This window comes from Platichthys flesus, chromosome 2 (assembly GCF_949316205.1).
Source record: "Platichthys flesus chromosome 2, fPlaFle2.1, whole genome shotgun sequence".
Classification (NCBI taxonomy): Eukaryota; Metazoa; Chordata; class Actinopteri; order Pleuronectiformes; family Pleuronectidae; genus Platichthys; species Platichthys flesus.
This window is the reverse complement of record NC_084946.1, coordinates 12,743,464-12,766,790: the sequence shown is the minus strand read 5'-3', so window position 1 is coordinate 12,766,790 and position 23,327 is coordinate 12,743,464. Positions and strand designations below refer to the sequence as shown.

Genomic DNA, 23,327 nt, shown 5'->3' with positions numbered 1-23,327 from the left:
TTTAAAATCTATATTATGTTAGGATTAATAATACAAAAGCATTGAGTAACGAACATCCGGAAGACGACGGAATACTGTTTGTTGAAGGTAAAGAAGAACACACACACACACACACACACACACACACACACACACACACACACACACACACACACACACACACACACACACACACACACACACACACACACACACACACACACACACACACACACACACACACACACACACACACACACACACACACACACACACACACACACACACACACACACACACACACACACACACACAAATATTTTGCTGTTACAATAAGCACATTGGGATCTGCTTACCCTATTCTCATACACACACCTTTGGTTAATAGACCCTTGAGGCGTACACAGCAAACAGAGAGTCAAGAACCACTCAACTGTGTGTTTATATAAAGATTCCCATTAATTGCAAGCCTGTAAGTCAACAGTTCACTCAAGATGAAAGAAATACTGAGTAGTAGTATATTTGTTTGCTTTTCAGACACTTTGATATTATTAAGCACCAAACAGTTGTAACTGCACCTAAGATGTTGGATTAAAATCTATTTACAAATTAGACATTTGTAAATCCAATACCTGAGATACAACATTACTTGTGCTCTTTCTGGATCAAGAAAGTGGTCCGGAAGGCAAAAGGAAGTACCATTCTTCAGTCTGAACATGAATTCAGGGAGTTCACTGTAAGCCCCTCAGGGCAGAGATAATATACAGGAAACAAACCAAAACTTAAATTCCTTCATTCCTCCCACTTTCCGGCTATTGAATGCTGAGAGTCGTCACAGAAATGTAAGAGACTTCTTTATTATCATGCAGACATGTTCAACTTGCTGATGTCTGACGTTGATGTTTGGATGCTGATAATAGTTTGTGTTCTTAATTCGGTATTTTGGAGTTTCATTTATATGAATGGGCAAGGCTGTGGAAATGATTTGTCCTCCTGGGATTAACAAAGTTGTCTGAATCGGCATCAATGCAACATCACACTTAAGTAAGTTGCCAACATAGATGGTTAAAGTTTACAGGCAATGATAAGATACGGAACAATCTTCAATGTGCAATAAACTAATAAAACAAAAGCTACTACAACTGCCTGATAATTTTGAAATAAATACAAGCTCATCAAAATAAAGTTACCACTTCATACTATAACCTTTGTTTTTCATATGTACTACGCTGGATTGATAGACAACATGGTCATATATTGAAATCAGATTAAAGCTACAGTAACTTTTATGTATTTTTTAGTTGAACTCCAAAGTTTTTAAGTCAGCCTTTCTTTTCTAACAAGCCACAGTCCTGGGTGGGTGTTTTAGGAGTTTCCTAGTAGAACTCCAGTTGAATGAATGCACTTCCTCAGGTTCTGCATCTTTCGCAGACACTACCTCAACGCACAGTGAACAAATGCATGTTTATTTTGGAACAGGTCTTTATCTAATCAGTATACGTGAGAAGACAGTCAGTATGTTGGCAGAGACAGACTGAGATATGTGTAAACATGTTGACGGGCGACAGCTGACGGTTTGTGTCGTACAGTTTCTCTGCAGCGAGCGGACAGAGAGGAACCACAACCTGCAGAGTCATTTTAATTATAACAAGGAAGGACTACAGATGTTGTGGAGATGTTGTGTAGGAAGTGTGATGATTACAAACCACAATGAGAGCCTGTCCCCTGCAGCTCTGTTCTGTTGTTCGTTATAACTCCCTTCATTATTTAAAACTAACCTGACCAAATAGTCTAACATATTTCCATGTCTAATTGTTTAGATTTTTTTTATTTAAGCGCTAATTAATTTCCATTATTTTGTTAATAACTATGTTAGAAAATGTTTCTTATGCATCGGCAGGCTCACAGCTGTGGATCACCTAAAAGGGACATTTACAGCTGACAGTAAAATACAGCAAAACAACACATCACAGCATTATAACTATCTCCAAACCACTGGGATCCAGGTGGGTGTAAAAAACGCACTTTAATCTTAACACAAGTCTTTTTCTCTGATGTCTCCAACAATGACACAACTAAAGACATCGGTTCAGAAAGGAGACTATACTTGCTACCAAGCAGGACCTCTATCCCCTGGAGTGACACTGTGGTGTAAACACGTCTGCACAGCTCTACACAGTTTGCCAAAAGCAGAACAAACCGAAAACCAACATCTTGTCTTGATTTTTTTGTGACTGCCGACAAACCTGTAACACATACTTTGAAAAGATATCATCAGAGCTGGTTGACCTGCACTTTCTGACCTGCAAGTAAATGGTTCATACATTTCATGAATATCAATTTGCATGTATATTCACTTTAGTTTTGCTATATCAAATCCTTGTGGGTGTCTCGAAATGTTGTGTTACTGTATCAGTTTGTATTCTATCCTTCACTGCAGCCGGTTTTGTTTAAAATATACAGACTAAGGACCGATTGTCTTTACAAATGTCTCATGATCAGCTACTCATCAGGAATCCTACAAGTCAACATCGATCAGCTCAATTTAGATGTGATAGGTGTCAGAGCAGTACTTAGAATGGTGCTGATAAAGACAAAATTGGAAATTACGTAAAACTTTGAAGAATTCAAAATGCATATTTACTCTCTGATTCCATAACCCCCTCATCCAAAGTGACATACATTCTGCTTCTTTTGTCGTTAACCTCAAAGCTTAGGGAACACTGATCAAACTCGCAATTACCCTGGGAGTGGGGCCACAATTCAACTAGAAAGTAAAACTGCCACAGAAAGACCATTAGTTATGGAAGGAGTCCAGCAGTGTGGAGGAGGGTGTCAGTGCTGCAAATTCCTCTGTCGCATCTGGGGGATTTGGTTGACATTCTCCATGCACCCACTGACAGACCAAGGGGCTCTGGGGAAGTGTCAACAGTGGTTCACATAAACCATGAGAACATCTGAGAACACTAATGTGTCTTTGATTATGCATAGTCTGCTTATCTGTTACTGTTGCATTGACAAAAAAAGAGGTTAAGACATGCTGTAATTGGAGCTTGTTTTTAGCCATGTCTGCAAACTTAGCAGGTGTAAAGAAGTTGTACAGACATCAGTGTCTACTTAAAAGGACAGAGGCCATCTTCTTTAATGTGGTCCTTATCTCATACACTAACGTGGAGGAGGCAGGATTTAGCAACCAACCACCAGGGGGCAAGGAAAATGCTCTGGCTTCACTTTTTGGGAGCTGTCATGTCCATCATTATATAAAGTCTATGGTCAGAGCAGACCAAATAACACAGTTGTAATACCTCTGAGTGTATCAAATTTAAAGGGCATTTTATCGTTGCCATTTGTAGAAATACAAATATGTTTTAATTATTAATATAAAGCTTGCTTCAACCTAGATACATGTCACAAATCATTGCCAATGCAAAACCTGTTTTGCTTAGTTCTTCTGTCAATGACTTTTATTTACAAACAAGTCAGTGTTTATCCAAGTGAGACATAGTGAGATTAGAAAGCTACTAAATAGCTGAAAGGAGGCAGAGGAGAAGAACGCTAATCTTTCATGTTTGATATAAATGCTGAAACACTGATGAACAGGTTTAAACCCTGTCCTCTGTCTCCTATTGACAGTGAAGGCTCACTCATCCACATTCCTGTCCTGTAGAAAAGAATAATACTTCTCTTTCAAGTTGTGCAAGAGCCATTAAAAAGATGAATGTTATAGTAAACTTTGTGCTTCAAACTGCTCAATATGTCTTGTCCAAATGTCTCGGTCAAAAGGAGAATCTATAATAGAAAGCCAGGGAAAGACATACATAAAGTCAATTTTCTGCCTGTCACTGACACAGCACACTGAGCACAGGTTCAGAAAGTATGAGTATGATTGTGATGACTATTTGATGGAGGCAGAGTCATGTGGTTAGTTGGCTGATAGCTTAACTACAGAAATGGTTTCGGTTGGATTATTAGGTAAACAGCTGTGTTTACTTAGCAGTTCCTGTTCCTAACAGGATGTTCTTGTCACCTGTGGGGGGCCCATGTCCAGGAAGAGGATACACACACAGACACGGACACACAAACAGTACACCCACACTACAGCACAGTTATTAGCAACTTAAAACAATAGAGACACGCTCACTGCTACTATCCAAACAGTAGGGCGTGTTCACAGACGAGACATTCACTGTGCAAATACTTTACACTAATGTTTAAACACGGACAAGCAGCTACAAAATTTAAATGTGGGAAGCCTCTAAAAGAGTAAATATTTACGTGAAATTGAGACAGCCTGAACTTTAGCAGCCAACATTGTGCCTTTGTGTATAAAATCTGTATTCAGACCTTTCAGACCAGTTTCTGTCTCTGAACTTACAGACTTTCAGACTTTGTGTTGCTTAGTTTCTGTCGCTACAAACAACCTTTTGGGCTGTGAGTGAGGTGTGAGTGAGTTTGGAACTGCTCTCACCACTCGAATTTTACGCAAACCGCGTCGGAAACATCAGACGAGCATTTACAGCAGGTTTTGTTAATTTAGCGCCTTTGTAACTCAACATTTCAGGCCCCTTTACTAACTCATTTCAAAAGCACTTAGAGACCAATCCAGCCCCGTTTTAAACAAACCTGAGCTTCTTTCTGTAGAGGAGAGTCACCAGTCTTTCCTTCTGAAGGCAAACCTCTTCATGCGTTAAATTCACTTAACCTCAAGGCAGATAACATAGACTTGATGAGCTCTAACTTTCTCTCTGAAAGAGAAAATGCATTTCGCTTGTAAAAAAACATCCAAGTTTATAGTGCCATCATCTTTAATTTATGGATTTATGTCATTGTTAAGTTGCTGCTGTAGTCTTGATGGGTTGCGTGTGTGCCCCTATATCGCACTTGATCTGTTGTCACACGCGAAATAGAAAAAAAATGCAAATGAGAACATCTTTATATGGAGCATGGCTATTTTAAAATCAAATAAACCCGCTGACTCACAGGAAAAATGTGAATATAACCCAATAATGTTAGTTCTTAACTGCTGATACAAAACAGTTTTCAACTACATCCTCGATTTCACACACAGACCACACCCCAGCTAAAAACTAGATTGTGGTCAGGTCTTAATTTTTAAGTTTATCCCAAAATGTTTTTAACATGGTGCATCCAAGGAAATTAAAATCAAGGAATAAGGATCTTGCATGTCATCGTGCATATTTTTGTGCTAACCCCACTACAACAGACGCACAGGCACAGAAAACCAAGATAAAAGTGTTTAGCAGACAATCATAAAATAATGACATGCACAGAGTTAAAACCAGGCCAGCTGATGAGTTCCAATGACTTTTATTTCTTGTAACAGCCTCATTAAGAAACGGTATTAACGGGAGTTCGGTCTCAGTCCCCACTCTTAACGTCTGCTCTCACCATCTGCTGTGTTACATAGGTGCCTGTGCCAATGCAAATATGTAAAGTAAATATGCTGTGTTCAGGCATGTACACATTTTTTTAAAAGAAGCAAGGAAACTTGCCTCATATGTTGTGGTCTTTCCAGAATTGAAACCTCCCTTCACTTTGTATTTTGTGTTTCTGTAAATCCATCATTTCTCAAGCTACAACCAACCGCGCCATCTGTCCTGCTGAGAAATTGGTCAAGAAGTTATGCAAACAGATGACAAAATGGTAACTGTGGAAAGGGCAGAGAGACATAGGGAAGCACCATCTGGTCCAATAAGAGCTGAGAGACGCCCAACTGGGATACTGGCCCTGAAACATAAAAAGACCATCTTTGCCCAGTGGGCCCTCCAAACATAAAGACCTGCCCAACCAAATCAGCTTTGTACAAGTAAGCATGATTCTGGATTTATTAAGATATAGAATTGTCAGAGAATGAGATCTTAAGTATAAGATCTTAAAGCTGCTTATCAATTTTTGTATGTTTAAAATGGATGAAATGGCCATGTGTAAAATGACAGGTTGCTATGTGAACCCAGAGATATTTCCAGAATCCGCAAGCTTCTTGTATTTCTACCAACAAGCTCCAGAGACTCACTGTATGCTAGCTGCCCAGCAAACTGACATAGAGACAGTAAGTTACTGTCTGGCGAATATAGTGGAATACTTAGTAGCCAGAAATGATTTCAAAACAACACACCAAAATGAAAAGTAAGATTTGGATACAAAAAGGATTTATTTAATTTACTGATAACAAATATCATCTCCTGATGCCATCATGTTTCGTTCACTTTCATCTGAATAATCGTTGAATATGAGTGTTGCCATGTTGCTGCTGTATTTGACTCACTGCCAGTGACTTTTGGTTGGAGACCTCAGTGAACTCCACACTTGGCTCAACAAGAGGAAATTGCTTAACCATATCAAGACAGCTGAACGACTACACTAAGTAAAAAATAGGGGGTGCATTTGCAGAAATAAAGTAAGATTTAGTTATTTTTACCCAAAAAATATTATAATAATTTAAAACAAATATTACCCTTGAAAATTAAAGCTATGATCAGTTCTTAAGAGAGAATGGAAAAGGAGTGGGTGAATATGGCAAGTTTACATCTGGTGCCAATTATAAATATCAAGCATGACAAAAACATTGTGCTCAGGGATTGGCGGAGACAGTTGACTTGAATTTGTCAGCAGACACAACAAATAGAAGGAGAATGTTGCTCCGTGGTGAATGTTCAGTAAATTGTCTACTAATGGAGCTTAGCTATTAAAACTTCAAGCACGGTATCCTAAGAAAATATAAATCTAACTTTCTTCAGTTTTGAAACTACTTGAAATAAGTCCCTATCAGATTTGTATTGGTATAATTAAGCTGCAAAGTGAAGAAGATGCTCCCTGAGGATCTCTGTGAGTGGAGATTAAAAAAACAAAACAGGGAATGCCTTTTCTAGACAGTTTGCTGATATGCGGAAACCTTTCCAGTACGGCATATTGATAATAAGGGATTATGACAATGGATAAAGACTGTGGGAAGATGGACATGATAAGCCTGCAAGTTGACATAAAAATGTTAGGGGAGGGGTATATTGCTGTGTGCAGATGGAGTTGCATAAGTGGGCCAGACAGTGGGCATATATATGTGTGTGTGTATTCCAGGAACTGCGGGCTATGCCATGCTGAGCTGAGCTGTGCTGAGAATTAGGTCAGGGCAGAGCTGAAGGGCTGGGGGTTCCATAAGCAGGGGTGGATTTTCAGGATTGGGTCCGACTTGGTAACGGTTCCAGCTTGTCATTTTTCCAAAGAATGGTTTAACTCTGTCGATCGCTGCAGCCTCAGAGTGTAGAATGTGTAGTTATTCTCAGAATCTATCAGCGGCTCTGTTGATTGTTGTTTCTGGAATGTGTCTTTTTATGGTGAGGAGCATAATAATGTCTGTGCACTGAATAAAAAAGAAGAGGAGGAAGAGAAAGAGTAGCCTGTCACAAGTCTTAGTCATAACCTGTATGGTCTTATCTGTGTCTGGGACAGAATTACGAGGGCAGACACAGTAACATGTTGTCCTGTGCTCCCGCATAGGAGTGTGTACCTCCTCCGCTCTCATGAAGGGAGGTATTATCTCTCTCTCTCCCTCTCATCCAAGAGCTCAGTCACAATAAAACTTTAAAGGTTCAGTCTGTAAAATTTAGTGAGATCGAGTGGTTTCATTTTGCAGCTGAATACCCCTCAACTCGCCCCCGCTTCCAAACATTAAGGAGAACCTGGGGTAGCCGTCAGTTGTCATAAAAACTCAAAAGGTGTTTAGTTTGTCCAGTTTGGGCTACTGTAAAACACATGGCGGCCTCCTTAGAGAGGACCTGCTCACGATGTTAATATAAAGTATTTAAATATAAAAAGCAAATTCTCAGGTAAAGAAAACAACAATCCGTACAATTTGATAACACCTTTTCACCTAAATCTAACACACTGGACCTTTAAGACAAAGCAAAACATCTAAGAAAAGTTAAACAAGGAAAAATTATTTATTTTTAGATTTCTAGACATGTCGTGGCCATTAGAGGGAGGATGAAGACAAGTGAGACTGTTATAAGACATGTCACTAATACAACTGTATAAATATGACATTTTAAATGATAGATAATGAGGGACAGTTAAGGAACAGACAGATGAAAAATAGATGAAGTGGGAAAGCTCTCAGGCTGAGAGACTCATCTGCTCCAGAAAGGTGGCTGTTTCCTTTTGTTTGAACTATATTCATCATCATTTTGAATTCATTTGATTCTAGTTCACTCAGACAAGCACTGAATAATGAAGAAGAAATAAAAATACCACCCAGAAAAGCATTGAATTCCTTAGTGGCTACAACTCAACTAAATCTTTGAATCGCGTGCTGACATGAAAGCTTGTTGACAACGGGACGCTCACTATCTGGGAATCAGAAACAAAACAACCAAGCATTTCGGTGGTATAGTGCAGAGTAATGTGGTATTCTTATAGGTATGGGATAAAGATATTGCTTAAAATGACCTAAAAACATAACATATCATGCAAATCCATCCATCCGTTATCTATATCCCATGATCCTCCTTCCTGTAATGGTCAGGGGGGCTGGGGGGAGACAGAAGCCAATCCCTGCTGACATTGGGCAGGAGGCGTTGTAAACCCTGGACAGCACGCAGCATATCACAGGGTTGATAGAGACAACCTACCATTCACACATAATAAGAGTATCTTTACTTTATCAACCTAGCCCCAGCCTGCATGTCTTCAGACTGTGGGAGGAGGCCTGAGTACCCAGAGGACATCCATGTTAACACGGGGACAACATGCACACTCTATACAGAAAAGCTGCATTGCCCCATACACATGAAGAGGGCGGCTGTTGCTGAGGGGTAGAGTGGTCGTCCTCCAACCTGCATGTCGGCAGTTCGATTCCCAGTCTGCTCCATCTGCATGCCGAAGTGTCCTTGGGCAAGATGCTGAACCCTGAATGGCCCCCCATAGAATAACAAAGTTCTGCAAAAAGATGCGCTGTATGTAGGTGTGTGTGAATGGGTGAATGTTAAACTGTACTGTAAATCGCTTTGAGTAGATATCAAGCCTAGAAAAGCGCTATATAAATGCAAAACCATTTACCATTAACCATCATGCATTTATTGAGCAATTTTTTCGGCACATTCCCAAATATTTGTTTCACTTAATGTGACACTCAGAAACTCGCAAATAAAAATCTACAATTTTGTAAACTCTGGCAGGAGAAACATTAATTCTACTTTGAGATGAAGGATAATTTGAGCTGATCCCTTCCAGTGAATCCAGACATTTGTAGATGGTGGTTTTAATGAAGTGAAATGTGAAATGAGAAAAGGTCAGATCGTCCCCAAGCTGCTGCACTGAATTACAATTTTACTTTAAAAGCCTGATTATTGTAGATGACTCACAGCAAACGCCGCTCTGTCTTGTGCCTCTGCATACTGACTGTAACATCTGACTGCTTTCATGCATTTCATGTATTCCCAAAACATACAATTCATCAACACACTACTGAGACATGTACGAATGAACTCTGTGATTTGCTTGTTGAATAGCTGCAAAATAAGGAGAAGTCTGACAGGGTGATATTGCCTTGATAGTGAAAGTTTGTCCTGTTGTAGCCTGATATGAGAGTTGCTTTAACTGATTCGACCACAAGTGTGGTTGAAACACTTTCAATGATGCAGTATCTTTGGTAAGAGGATCTGTAATTGAGCAAGTTCCACTAATTGTACAGAAAAATCTTTGTTATTAAGATAATACAGTTCATACGGTATATAACACCTACGGTATACATTTTATAACATCTTTCAGTGGGGTCTATAAATAACTGTTTATGTCATCATTGTAATTCAAATGCATTTGACACTAAGGCAGACACAGCATCACACAACCTATATATAGTGTTCCCTATAGTCTTGTGCACAGTGACACACACACACACACACACACACACACCAGTGAGAGTTATCGAACCTTCCACTCAGAAACAGAGAGCCCTCAGACAAAGTGGTGAATCAGTGTTGAAACCTTTATAATGTAGGCGAGAGGCACGAGCGTGAGGGAACAAGTGGAGCAAAGGTTCCTCTTCTGACGACCACATTGTTCTCCAGCCAGACGACCATTTACGTGTCATAAACAAACAAAAACTCTTGCTGGATTCTCGCACGCAAGATTTGAACCGTCAGCAGGGAAACACCTATACTCAAACACTGCTTGTCTAATGGAAATATCAGGCTCTAAAACCATTTCTATTTTATTTATTTCCTGAATAGAGGCAACGAATTTTGAATATAGGCAATGAGGATGATAAGCTCACTCGTGATGTCTGAGAAACTCTAGAATGAGAGACGTTAAGCGTGCGCAATCAAAAATAACAGAGATTCACTCAGAGAGACGGGGAGAGAGATGGCAGACAACAGTCAGTTACAAATTTACAATACCAAAAACATGTCTTTTTTATCTGCTCTTTCATCTGGTCCGTCTCTCTCTCAATCACACACTATTCTCCCCAAATCAATAGCTGGTCATACGAGAGTGCTTGGGCTACCAGGGTCAACATAAGTTACAGAGACAGGCAGGGGACAATCCATCAGCCCTAATGATTTTAAATGATTCCGCACTCTTTCCCATGTTGTCCCGTCCCCAATGGGTTTTAAAATGCATTCTGGGTTGAAAGTGGAGAGAGTTTCCCCCCTTTACTGCTCGCGGCATGAGAACATGTGCAGCCATTTAAAAGTCAGGAAAGAAGAAATGGCCCATGTCATTGGTCGAGAAATCTTGACATCTGCTGTTAAGTGTGGGAACAGTGAAAGAAAAACTCAAGAGCTGTTTACAGACCTGATGTAAAAATATCCACATTGATACAGCTGTGAAAAGGAATTTGCAAATAAGCACTATGCATTAATCTAATTTATTAGAAAACATATCCAAATTTAACGGTAAGACGATTTGCTTATAATTGTTTTATTGAATCTAGAACTCTTTACATACGTTTGAATCACTCTTAAAGTATATTTTATAAAAATGCGCTACAATTTTTATTCAATGGCATTCTTGTCACCCCTATTTATTATTATGGTTTTTATCGTTATTAGAGAACAGATATTCTATGTATCCACAGTGGCTACATTGATCACAGACCTGTGAGCTGGTTGTTCACAGATGGAAACCCAGCATGAATTTGTGCAGTGGATATTGGACGGAGTGGACATTAATAACTGTTTGTGGTGACATATAACAGAGCTACAGCATTTACACAGGAAATATCAGTTTTCCGATCATGTGACCAACCAGCCAGGATGACACACTGAACATCATACATTGGACAGAGCAGAGTAGATCAATATTGGAAAAAAAGCCAAGGAAAGTTCAGGGAAGCCGTATGAAAATGTAAGTAGTTATAGAATAGGTTAATTTAGATCCTTTCTTTAACGTTGATGAGAAAAGGCTGCTTTGGCTGTTTCACAAAACGCTGCTTAACACACACGCACACACACAAATGATCTGCTGTTATAAATAGTGAAAATCTTTCTTCTGCAGAAAAGCTATCTCACTTACTACCTGGCAAACCCACCATTATAATAGCAATTCTGCAAAGGTGTAAATACACCTGGTTTTCTAAGGGAGTGGGAGTTGTATTTGCATGTCATGGGAAAAACACACCCAAGGTAAATGTACAAATCTATAGCGTGTAGTGCAGTACAAGAACAAATTTCAAGTAGATGTGGACACACCCTAAATGTACCATGCCCTTTATATCATGTGCCTTTGTTCGTACAATAAACCCACTTGTCTTATTTACAATAACCCAGAGGAGGATCAGTCTTAGAGTTCTGTGTCCTCGGTTGTGTACCCGTACGATAGGAAAGCTTTAATTTGAGCTGAAAATCAAAGGGCGGCAGGACACACCAGGATGTCTGTTCCACAGTGAACACAGCATGAAGCCAGGAAACAGAGCAGGTGACAGGAGTGGGGAGCCAGAATGGAGCTGGATTTCTGGGTGTAGGGACGTGGTTTCGAAACAGAGATGGGTTGGACAGAGACAGAAACAAACACAGAGAGAAAGAGAGGTGTGTGTGTGTGTGTGTGTGGGGGGGGGGGGGGCGGATAGACAGATTAACGTAAGTAAGAGAAAATGAGGGAAGAAGGACGGCAAGAGAGGATTTGAGTTGATTGCAGTGAAAGTGCTGTCGCCTGTTTGTGCATTATTAATCCCCATCTGGTTTAATTACAAAGACATGTGGCGGCAGCTGGAGATTCACCGTACAAACCGGGACATGTTAAAATGCCAACATCTATGACGATTGTGTTACAGGAGACATTTTAAAGAAATAAGGAAGGTGAGAAGTAATTGTTACAGATGGTGTATTTAACATATGGTAACATGCACTGACAATATTATTGTAGAAAAAAACAAATCTTACAGCATACTTTAGTACGCGATGAGTCATATAAGAATGTGAGTATGCTCTTCTTCAATAAGCATTTATCTTAATTAAAAGGAGTTTTATAGAGCTCTATGTGTAAAAGATAATTAACATTTTCCTCATGAGATGATTTATAGCAGTTATAGACCTTCATGGTCCGTGAGGGAGGTCTGACACATGAGCGCATATCTAGAAAAACATGTGTCCGTTTCTTTTGACAGTATTTTCCTGTGAAAGATAGCAAGTTTATCTCCTGCACAATTTACCCGATGCTGGATTATTAATAGCAAATGAAAAACTTTGTTTCCATAGCGACTGTTTGAGTCCATTATGGAAAGTGTCTCCTGTTGTTACCAAGACAACAATCCAGCAATGGCAAAAAGGAACGAGGCACGCAGCTGAGTGATGCGGTGAGCTGGTGATCTCTCTATAAACAAGCTCTGCACCGAACCGTGGGCAGGTGGAGAACAGGAGGAATGATGGTTTTCATGTCTGCACTTATCAGATCAATTTGATGTGATATTCCTATTCCACCTTTTGTCATTGTGCAGAGAGGAAGCTAGAGACAGTTAAGGTCATTTTTGTTTTATATAGCATGATCGCTTTATATTTGTTTATCTATGACTTTTATTATAATAATGTTTGTCTGTGTTAGGTTTCCCTTAAATCTAAAATAACCATGCAATTTTGAACAAGGCATGTGTAATTTTTCTACAGACTATTTCGCCTCTGCAGCTCTTTCTTAAAAAGGGATTAAGCCTTTATAAAAAATCTTATCAGTAAAGAAATGGTCATTAAAAGATAATAAGAGGCCATACATCGGTGTCATCTGTGTCTAAGAGGCTACAGGTTTTACAACCTCACAAAACAAGCTTGGGTTTCATCTTGGATTCAGTTAGTGTTCACAAAGCTTAATCCTACACCAACAAGGATGTGGGAATGTGTAAAGGGTGCTTGGTGTCAGACACCTTTGATAAACATCCTGCCTGATAGCCCTCTTCATCCATGATTCAAGATCAAAATACACATAGTGGAATTAAAAGTGATATTTGTCTGTGCATTGTGTTCGTAGAGAACAAACTATGATCCAAATTGCTATTGCCAGCCATAGTGAAACAGCGCCGACGTTTCACTTTGGGGTGGAACCATTTAGACAAGAGGACCAAGTTAACCCCAGCAGGAAGTCACAAGGACAGAAATGTATTGGTGGTGGAAAGTGGTCTATTGTTGTTAGTGCCAAATTAGTTTTGGATTTAGAGAAGTGTACTGTATAGCTCCGAGAATGGTTTTCCTACTCAATTGCACACAGCATAAACTGCCATATACACTGTGTCAGGCTTGGGAGAAGTAAGGAATGAGTTAAGGTGATATCTTGCATTCCAAAAACTCAGCCATGATCATTTTGAGACAGAGATACTATTTACCTAACCCCCTATCTTAAAAAGTTTTGACTTATATCATGGAGACTTGCTTTTTTTCCCCATCATAAGTCAGTGTAAACAGATTTAGGATGAACAAAATCTAAGGAGCCACAACAGAAAGATATAGAAGACCGGGCAAAATAACTCAGCAGCATTTTGCAATAAAATTCTCCTGAGAATTACTGCTGATATGGGACTTAACCTGCTAAATGTTCTGCATGAGGCAAACAGTCTTACATGGTCTCAAACAAGTTATTCATTTTTTGACTCATTCCATGTTGAAACCCTTTAATCAAAATGAAAAACTCAACAACTCAACAAGTGAACCCGAGTAGAAAATCATGAAGACAGTAAAAAATCAGTGGCTCGACTGTAGAAGAGCATCTGAAAACCTAAACAGGAGTCTTTCGATCAGCACTTGTCCCAGCATACACCCAAGACTGGAAACAACAACAGACGAACCCAAATGCGTCATGATATTGAACTACCACCTCTTACGAGCCCATTATTCGGAAACACAAATGCAAAAAACCACAACCTAGTTAAAAGCAAAACAACGGAAAGAGGTCAACTGAGCTGTCCTATGCGAAAACCCAGTCAAGCCAGTCAAGGCTTTTGCGGTTGTGTGAAACAACATACCAAACCACATTCTCATTGTCCTTTGGCGAAAATTCAACTCATGCTCACAATAACAAAGCAACCCCCCCCTTACCAGCACTACTCAGGGATTTGAATCATAAAACTTCACATTGATAACTACCACAGTGACACTACTCTTTTGATCAGCGTAGCTTCATATTGTTGATTTCTTAGGTCTAATAAAATGTGTCATTGCCGTTTGAAGATCCTGTGATACCGGTTTATTAAATGTTGCTCTTAATGATAACGTAGTAGAGTCTAATATAATCAGTGCAGCAGCACCGCAATAACTCATCTTTATCGAGTGCTTCATGCTCAGCTTTTGTCGACACTGTGTCAGAGTTGTTGACTCGACTCTGTGGTCAATTTATGAGGTTGTATATTTAGGCGTGCTGCTTCACTGTGAACTGCATTTCCTTATGAGGAATTTTGGAAGTTCAAACAAAAAGTGGAGCATTACAAGCTTCATGAAGATATACTGCAGTGCCATTTTACTACTGAACATTTACTACAGAGCTATTACATTTAATTGCATTAGGCTACACAAACTGAACACTACTAAATAATCCTATTAAAAATAACCAGAGGAATTTTTACAGCCAGATTGTAAAATTTAAGTTAAACTTATGAGAATATATCAAACGACTAATGTTACTGCGATGAATGAAATTGTTCTTCAGAATCAGTTTTAGTAACAATAATATTAAACACAAGGTCTTTGAAGAGATTGTGCCACAAGAAAATCACACAAACTTGGAGAGATGGAACTCTGGCAGATGGATTTCATCATGGACCAGGAGTGGGCATTATTTACAACCACTTTATTTTGGAAATGCAAAACAAATATTCCTCTGATTTTGTTTGATTTTGCATTTTAACTTCGTTCTCAAAATACAAAATGAAAGAAAAACATCTACATCTTCCCATTTTTCTTGTGCCTGGCCCTGGCACTCTGAAACATGTCATAAGATCTGTTATGATGCTCCAGACACATCCCTGCAGACAATTCCTGAACTGAAAAGCATTGTTCTAGATAAACGTAGAATGTAAAAGAAAAGTTTACCAGTATTGAAAAGACCATCTAAATGGGTTTAATGATTGTTTTAATGTGCTGATAATAAGAAATATGATTATTTGAGTGTCGACTACAGCAGAAAACTAGCTGTAACATTATAGCCGACCAGTTCGTCCATGAAATACAAACAGTCAGGGGTAGCCCAGCTTAAATAAACTTTCAACACATTTAAAAAAAAATAACCTTGTCAGGAGTATATATGCACAGTATCAAATTCATGGCGAGTCAACTTCCGCTCATAACCATCCACACGAGTACTTTCATAATGATATGATACATTCTTTTCACTGGGATCAGAAACAAAAACAAGATAATATTTAACAAACATGCATGATATACATCATCAAATATCTAAAAGCCACGCACCCATTATTTAAACCAAGACGATGTTTCCCAGAGTGTGAAAACGCTGTAATGAGAAGCTGAAACACAGGAGATTTTTGCCACCGGCAGTGACACACTTACGTTCCCAGGATCTCTTTGAAGTCATAGTTCTCCTTCACATCTGTGGTCTTCTTTTTCCATGCATGGCATTCGTCGCCCAGCGGCATCTTCTTGTTGTTACGGTCAGTTACAATACTGGTGAGGAAGAAGAGGATAAGGAAGAGGTGCTCATTAATACCAACACATTAATCAAACTTTCTCCCACCTGCAGTAAATAAAATCCAGCAAATATAAACTCACTTTGTATTTAATTGAGATTTATTTGTAAATGACATCGCTGGATTCCTTGGCGTTAGTCACTTGTGTTGACATACTTACGTAATAGTACGTAATATGTGATGCCAGCTGCAGTGCAAAAAACATCCACATAACCCTTCATTGTGAAACAAGGCAGGTTTATTTTTGAAACAAATCTTTCACATACATAGGCAAATGAAAGTACTTTGGACTTAACCATGTGTAATAAATGCAAGTAGTGTTGTCGTGTTGGGACTATTTATACATTTGTGGCTCAGCCCAAATAAATTTGAGCTGGAGCGGCACCTCCTGCAGCTACAGTTTATAAAGCTGTTGGAAAAAATGTTCTGCCCAATAAATTCTCATGATGAAAAATAATTATATCTATTAAATTTGATTCTATTTCACACTTTCAGGAAAGGAATCATCCCAAACTGCTACTACATCAGCATTTGTGATTGCAGAGGATTGCAACAATCTGTTTCAAAACTAGTAGCATGTCCCTCAAAGGACTCAAGATTGTGGTAAACCCTGCTTCCTCTTAAGTACTATTTTGCCATAAAAATCATGTTGTGGTTACTTGAACATGACAGACTTGTATCAAGTATCTTTATAGTCAACAAGAGAATGTCAGGGAGGATAAAAGTCATGGTCAATATCTGATTATTTTAGATTAATAAGTAAAGGTTCTGTCACACCAGAAAAACTAAGGGCTAAGGGTCTAGATAACATAACTCAGGATCATAAATTCCTAAGAAGAGAAGATAAGTGTTGTTCTGTCATGTTTACTACATCAATGGTATAGATGACTCAAACGTTCCGAAGAGCTTCTACACTGTTAAAGAGAACCTAAACAAAGCTCCTCACCTCCAGAAGGGAGTAGTTAGTTTTCTTACACTGAGGAGGTTTTGTTGCCATTGCAGATTACTAAAGAAATTCTAGTGTGCTAGGTTAAAAGTTTGGTTAATAATTATTAAGATTCCACAGATTTTGTGAATTTATTGAAAATCTGACAATGGGGATCTTTATTCAGTTACTACACGATAGCAAATAGAGCCAAGAACCATTGAAATATTTGTGTTGGTCTATATGTTCAAACACTCTGAAGAAAATAGTACAAGTACATAGTAATAAATGTATCTGATCTCAATACATGTGGTGATAAAGTGGCTAATCAGCCATGGTGGAGCTATGCTCTCTAAGTGCCCTTCTAGTTTCATCTGGGTCTGGTTGTTGATGTATTTGTTGGCAGGATTGAGTAAAACCTTTTGATAAGATTGATGGGAACTGGGAAGACTTTATTCAAATTTGGTGCAGATCTGGATTTAGGAGCAGAACCACGAATTTTTCTTTTTTTCGTTTTATGGTAAACAAAAAATTCAGGTTAACGGATCATGTTTTCTTGTATATTTCTACTATAGGAATCAGACAATAATGTGTAGGATTGTTGGGCCCATGGTGGAGGTACTGCACTGAGTGTCCTTCTAGCATTGACATGTCCGTTTATCTGTTTAGAACTAACCCTAAGCTACAACCCTATCACCTTGTTAGTTTGTAACTTCACTGAGCTTCTATAATGATTGAGTTTAATCAAGATGCCACAGCTTGACAATCAAATATGTACAGGAATCAAATGATTCAGATGTTTGTCCTCAACATGCTCTGAGGAGTGGGAGTGATCACAGAGGACCCTGCTGTCACAGCTATCATCATCTAAACCCAGAAAGTGCCTATAACTCAAGACCTCAGCGACTAAAATAGCCCTGTTCATATCAGCATGCCTCACTCCTCCTCTGTTCCTGCTGCTTGCCTGGCAACTTCACAGTCTGTCTATGAGATGATGTAACACATCGTTCTGGATGGCACAAGTGCTGTTGTGTTTAAGACAAAATAATCACACAAGTTAATCAGTTAATCTGCTCCCAGTTAGTTCACAGTCTGCTCGTTTGGATGCTGAGCTGTGTATATGAGAGGCATCAAGTGATAGACAGGGGGTTGGCTCAACACTGCTGTTATCTCCCAGTAAATGTTAATAGGACAAATAGGACATGGCCTCTTGGAGCTGCTTTGAGGCATCTACACTCACACACACAAACACATACGCGCACATGCACACACGGTGGCTGCCTTCACTAATGTCAGGAGTCAGGCTTCATAAGTGTCGTCATGGAAACCCAGAGGAGCTGCTATGGTATCTGAGTCTAAATTGCTTCAGTGTCTAATGGCAGGTGGCAGCTAAGGTGGGTATCATTTTGGTCACTTCGACGGGTGGCTGCAGTATTTTATGATTCGGATCTGAAAATCACAAAAGAATGTTCAGATCCGATTATAAAGCACATCACACACAAGAAGATTCACACATTCTGATAAATATTACATGGGCAACTCATTATCTACACTTCCAGATGACCATGGAGGCAGTGCCACCTGATTTTTAATTGATCATTTTTTCAATTTTGTCTTTTTTTCAATTACGGTAAAATATGCATATGATCACACACAAGAAGACATTTATCACACAAAAAATACACAATAAAGTTACAACAGGTAGCAGCAAACATGTTTAAATCATACTAAATAACAATTAGGTCCTTGATGCCATCATTTAGTGTTCAAGGTCAGTGTGGAATAGGGCAGTGGTTTGCAAAGGGGGTCCATGGACACCCGGGGTATTTTGTTTTGACGTGGGGTAGAGTAGAAGTGTGAGAGGAATCTCTAGTATAAGGAATAAAATCCCTATAACAGATATTCTGTCTGCAAACAGGACATGTATTGGTGTGAAGTATGTGTAGTTATATGTCCAACCTTCCTCTGTACTGAACCGTCAAATATACTGTGAAATTGTTTTTGAGACTTAACCATCACCTTGCCTGTAAAAATTAACAATAATGGAGATCCTGTTTTAGCTCTTAACACTCAAGCTGTTGTGTTGGATGAGAAGAGCAGTTTTCAACAAGGCTGCTTTGAGCTATTTCAAGAACAGTATGTGTTGTCTTGTGCCGAAGCTCTCTATCCTCCCTGGATAAAAACAGTTGCTGGTTCGCTCCCTGAAATACGCTCTACTGAGATCTTATTAAAAGTTCGGGTCTGATCTGTGTGTGAGAACATTAAACGTTCTCATGTGCCAGGTCCATTCACAGGCAGTGTGTTTTGTCAAGTACTTCAAGCTTTGTGAAATCGGAGGAGCAATTTTGTGTGTAAACATACTGAACCGTGGAAACAAAAAGCACCTGGAACAATGTTAAGCACACCGTTAACATTTAAATGCTTATCTAGTCCAGTACAGCGTCTCCTCTGCTGTGTTTTGCCATTTAAAGCACCTAAGGTACAAGGAAGTAATTGTCTGTGCTGAGGGGAAGTAGAAAGAGGAAGTCTAGTCAAATGAGTGAAAAGCTTTGCTGGTAAATCTGCCGTCCGGTGGCTTCTGCTCCATCTGGAGTCTAATAACTACTGTAGGGGACAAACAAACAATACACAGTCGACTGTAACTCTATTCCCCAGTACATCTTCAACTTGACACCAGTCTCTCTCTGTGGAAATTGAGGATCCATTACCGGGCATGATTTTTTCCCCCTCCAATGTTTTCACTGAAAAATGATCTGGCGTACGAATCATTGTGACGGCAGCAGAGGCTGCAAAGAAAAACAAAAGACAAAAAAACAGGTTCTGAGATTTTTAAATGTTGAAGCATTTCTGGGATTCTTTCGTCTCTCTTGTGGGGAGGGGACATTAACCAATTGATGAGATAACTGATTACACAGACATGTCATCAAATTCATTCAAACTATCACTGCTTAATCAGTAAGTATTGGTGGGAGGGTGTGGTATGGGTCAGGAGAGAACTCATTCAATGTTGGGATGGATCTGATTTCAGGGGCCGGAGCCAGGATTTTTTTTTCACTGTCTTTGACATGGTGAGATTTGCTGTTTTTCAACATTTTACCCGATTTCTCAGAGAATAATTAATGGATCTTGATGAAAAAAATGTTTATGTTTAGGGGACAGATATTTATGTGTGTTTGCATTTTGGTGAAGCTCCAAATAAAAATCAGGATGTAGTGAGTTTAAATGTGGTTTCGAGGGGAATGTTAGAGCTTGTTTGTTTGATAATTCGCAGGATTACGCGGAAACTGCTGGAGTCATTACCACAGAATTTGGTTGAAGGAAGCAACCCATTATGTTTTGATGCAGTTCCGGATTAGGTGGCATGTTTTGGACTTTCTTCACTTTATTTAACACTGCAGGACTTTTGGACATTTTCAGTGATTGAATTTAAGGTGATTTAAATCCATCACAGGTTTACTATGATGGAGTTGAATTAGTGAGTTTGCGAATTTATAAGTCAAATTATGAACTGATACACTGAACAGATGTATCAACAAGGATAAATTAAGCTTATTTCCACTATTTGACATGAATTATTTCGGCAGGATGCTACAGTACTTGTGTTTAAAACAGAAGCAACTTTGAGGTCAGACACAACTGACATGGCACAGGTTTTGAGTAAACTGAGGCTGGAGTAAACACATCTGACATACTGCGTGGTTGTAACATTTCACCTAGCTCGTATGGAGATTCATGTTAATTCATGCACTGAGAACGGGTGATAACAAACGTCAATGTAATTTAAAATACATCAACCTCTGCTTGTTCATTTGAGAAAACTACAGGTAACTGCTGTACCACCATGTTATTCTCTGTCATAACAATTCAGTGGTGCACACATCCGGAAATGGTTTATAAAGGGCAACTTCATATCACATTTGAAACAACACAATTCAAGCTAATGGAGCTTTCAGGACCTTGTCAAAGTCAAGCAAGGAAGACGTTTTTTTTCAAACCAGCCAATGCTATAGACAGCAGTATAGGGTCGAAGTTTAAAACACGCAGGAGCAGATAGGGATCGAGTTCGAAAAATGTGAGAAAGTATAAAGGAGAGACACATGCAGGTATCGGATGAGCATGTAGGAGGCCAAAAAAAAAATAAAAAAACAGCCCCTCCATGTCCACTCATGAGGTGACCGTTGGCCGGTGGGTAAAGACAAGCTGCTAAAATTCAAGAAGCAACAGGACTGAAAAGGTTGGAGATCAGGGGGAGAGGGGGGTGCACGATACCATGAACCACATTCCCGGTACTATGAGACATGCAGCATTCACCCTTGTTTAAGGTAAATACACAGAGAGAGTAGCTGTACTCACTGGTTTCCCATCCCTGTGATGTGCAGTGGACAGAAGAAACACACACACACACACAAACAAACACACCACCACAGTTAAATGTGTGAAAATGGCGTGTAGCTGAGTGTGAAATTTAGTGCAATGGCGTTGGACACATTAGGCAACAGGAAACAAACAGAGACAAACAGACAGACTTCTGCTTCTGCTGAAAAGAAATATTTCATTAAAACCCGGGGTTTCTCTGGAATTGGTAGACAAGTAGAGATGATGTGAACCAGGTTGAATAGCACAAGCTCCACATCTTTAACACACCGAATGAAAATGACTCATCAAACAATTGAACAGACAAAGACCACAGGGCTGTAGCGTGTTATTAAAAGCACAAACACACACAGTGAAGTGCAAAGGGCCGTTTGTGAGTCACGGTTCACTTACATATTAAATCAACACGGACAATTGTAAGTATGAGAAATGTTCCGATTAATCTGCATCAATGTTTCCTCAACTGATCCCATGAAGGTGCCTGTGTGCACCCGGCGGCTGAGAGAGAGAGAGAGAGAGAGAGATTTACTAACAGGCTGATTTGGCCGCTGCTGCCGATGACGCACAGCAAATCTCCTCTCAAAGTGAGCCTATTAATTGATCAGCAGAGTGATCCTCACAAGATCCCATGTATTGTGTGTGTGTGTGTTTGTGTGAGGGAGAGAGCAATTTGAGAGGGAAGTGGATCGAGCAAGAGAAATGAGAAACCAAAAATACTTCAGGAACTGCGGTGGTTGAAAGCAGTGGAAAATTACATCATTTCGAGTCGACTGAGAAATTCTTCCCACCATTTCTGCTCTAAAGAATAACAACACTATAAAACTACCGGGGCTTTCACCGAGACATATAATAGAGACATTTGAAAATGATATCTTTTAAATCTCTCTTAAATACACATTTTTACAAGTATGCTTGAGGTGTGGATTCATCTTTAACTTTATTCACTTTTAATCTGGCTCTGATCTGTTTTAATCATTTTATGTTTTACTTCATTTTGGTTTTACTCTCTTTCTCTTCTAAGACATGTGTATTGTCATGTTGGTGCTCCAATGTGGTCTAATTGCTTTTTAATTGTTTTCTCATTTCCTCAGCTTACAATGTGTGTTTTGAAAAGTGCTATATAAATAACGTTTATATTCATTATGTTATCGAGCTGTCCCATTGGATAAAAAACTAGAAAAATGTATAACTGCAAAGTAGTCCAATAGTTGCCAAATAATTTGCGTTATCACCCAAGAAGATAAAAAAAATAAAAAAGGATGCAAAGCAACATACTGTGCCTCCTGTCATGTGACAACATTCCAAACAGTTCTGTATACATTAGGACTTGTGCGTCTGCTGAGGCTCCGTTGTGTGAGATGTGAATTTTGTGCAGTCATTGTCATTCCCTGGAAATAAAAACTGCCACACGTTGCAAAAACAATGTTCAGCTTGTCCCGGTTTGCATAATTTTGTGCAATAATAATGGAGGGTTGGGGAGGGGGTTCAGGTTAGAACAACGGCCCATAAATTGTCTGTGCACGTCCCTGACGCGAAGTATCTATAGTAAGTGATTGTCAGTATGACTCTCACTGAGCTGCTTCCTGTGCGAAATTAAGTGCAACACGACAAACTTTACCGCGACGTTTAGATTGAAAGTGACAGAGAGGTTACTCCGTTTGACTCTAAACCACGAAACCCCGACGCGCCTGTGAAGTGTCGCTCCCTGATAGGCGCTGCTGAAAGAGACGCGCTGTCAAACCACGCAAACCAGCGAACATCCCCGAGTGTGTGTCATGACACCTACCTGAAGAGTAGCAGAGAGCTGTCGGTGAGCTCCGGAGGCTAGTGTCGCTCCGTGTGTGTCTGTGAGCGTGTCAGTGTGTGAGTGTGTGAGTCTGTATGTGTGTGCAGCTCCTCTCCTCTCACACTGAC

General features: G+C 39.5%; 1 protein-coding gene across 1 annotated transcript in view; it reads right to left on the bottom strand.

Moving 5' to 3' along the window:
• Positions 1-23,327, bottom strand: part of camk1b (calcium/calmodulin-dependent protein kinase Ib) — a 34,120-nt gene extending 10,793 nt beyond the window's left edge. The window contains exons 1-2 of the mRNA XM_062398314.1: positions 23,200-23,327; positions 15,978-16,091 (exon numbers count right to left, since the gene is read on the bottom strand). Coding sequence (XP_062254298.1) covers positions 15,978-16,063 — 86 coding nt within the window. The 5' untranslated portion in view covers positions 16,064-16,091; positions 23,200-23,327. The remainder of the gene's footprint in view (positions 1-15,977; positions 16,092-23,199) is intronic.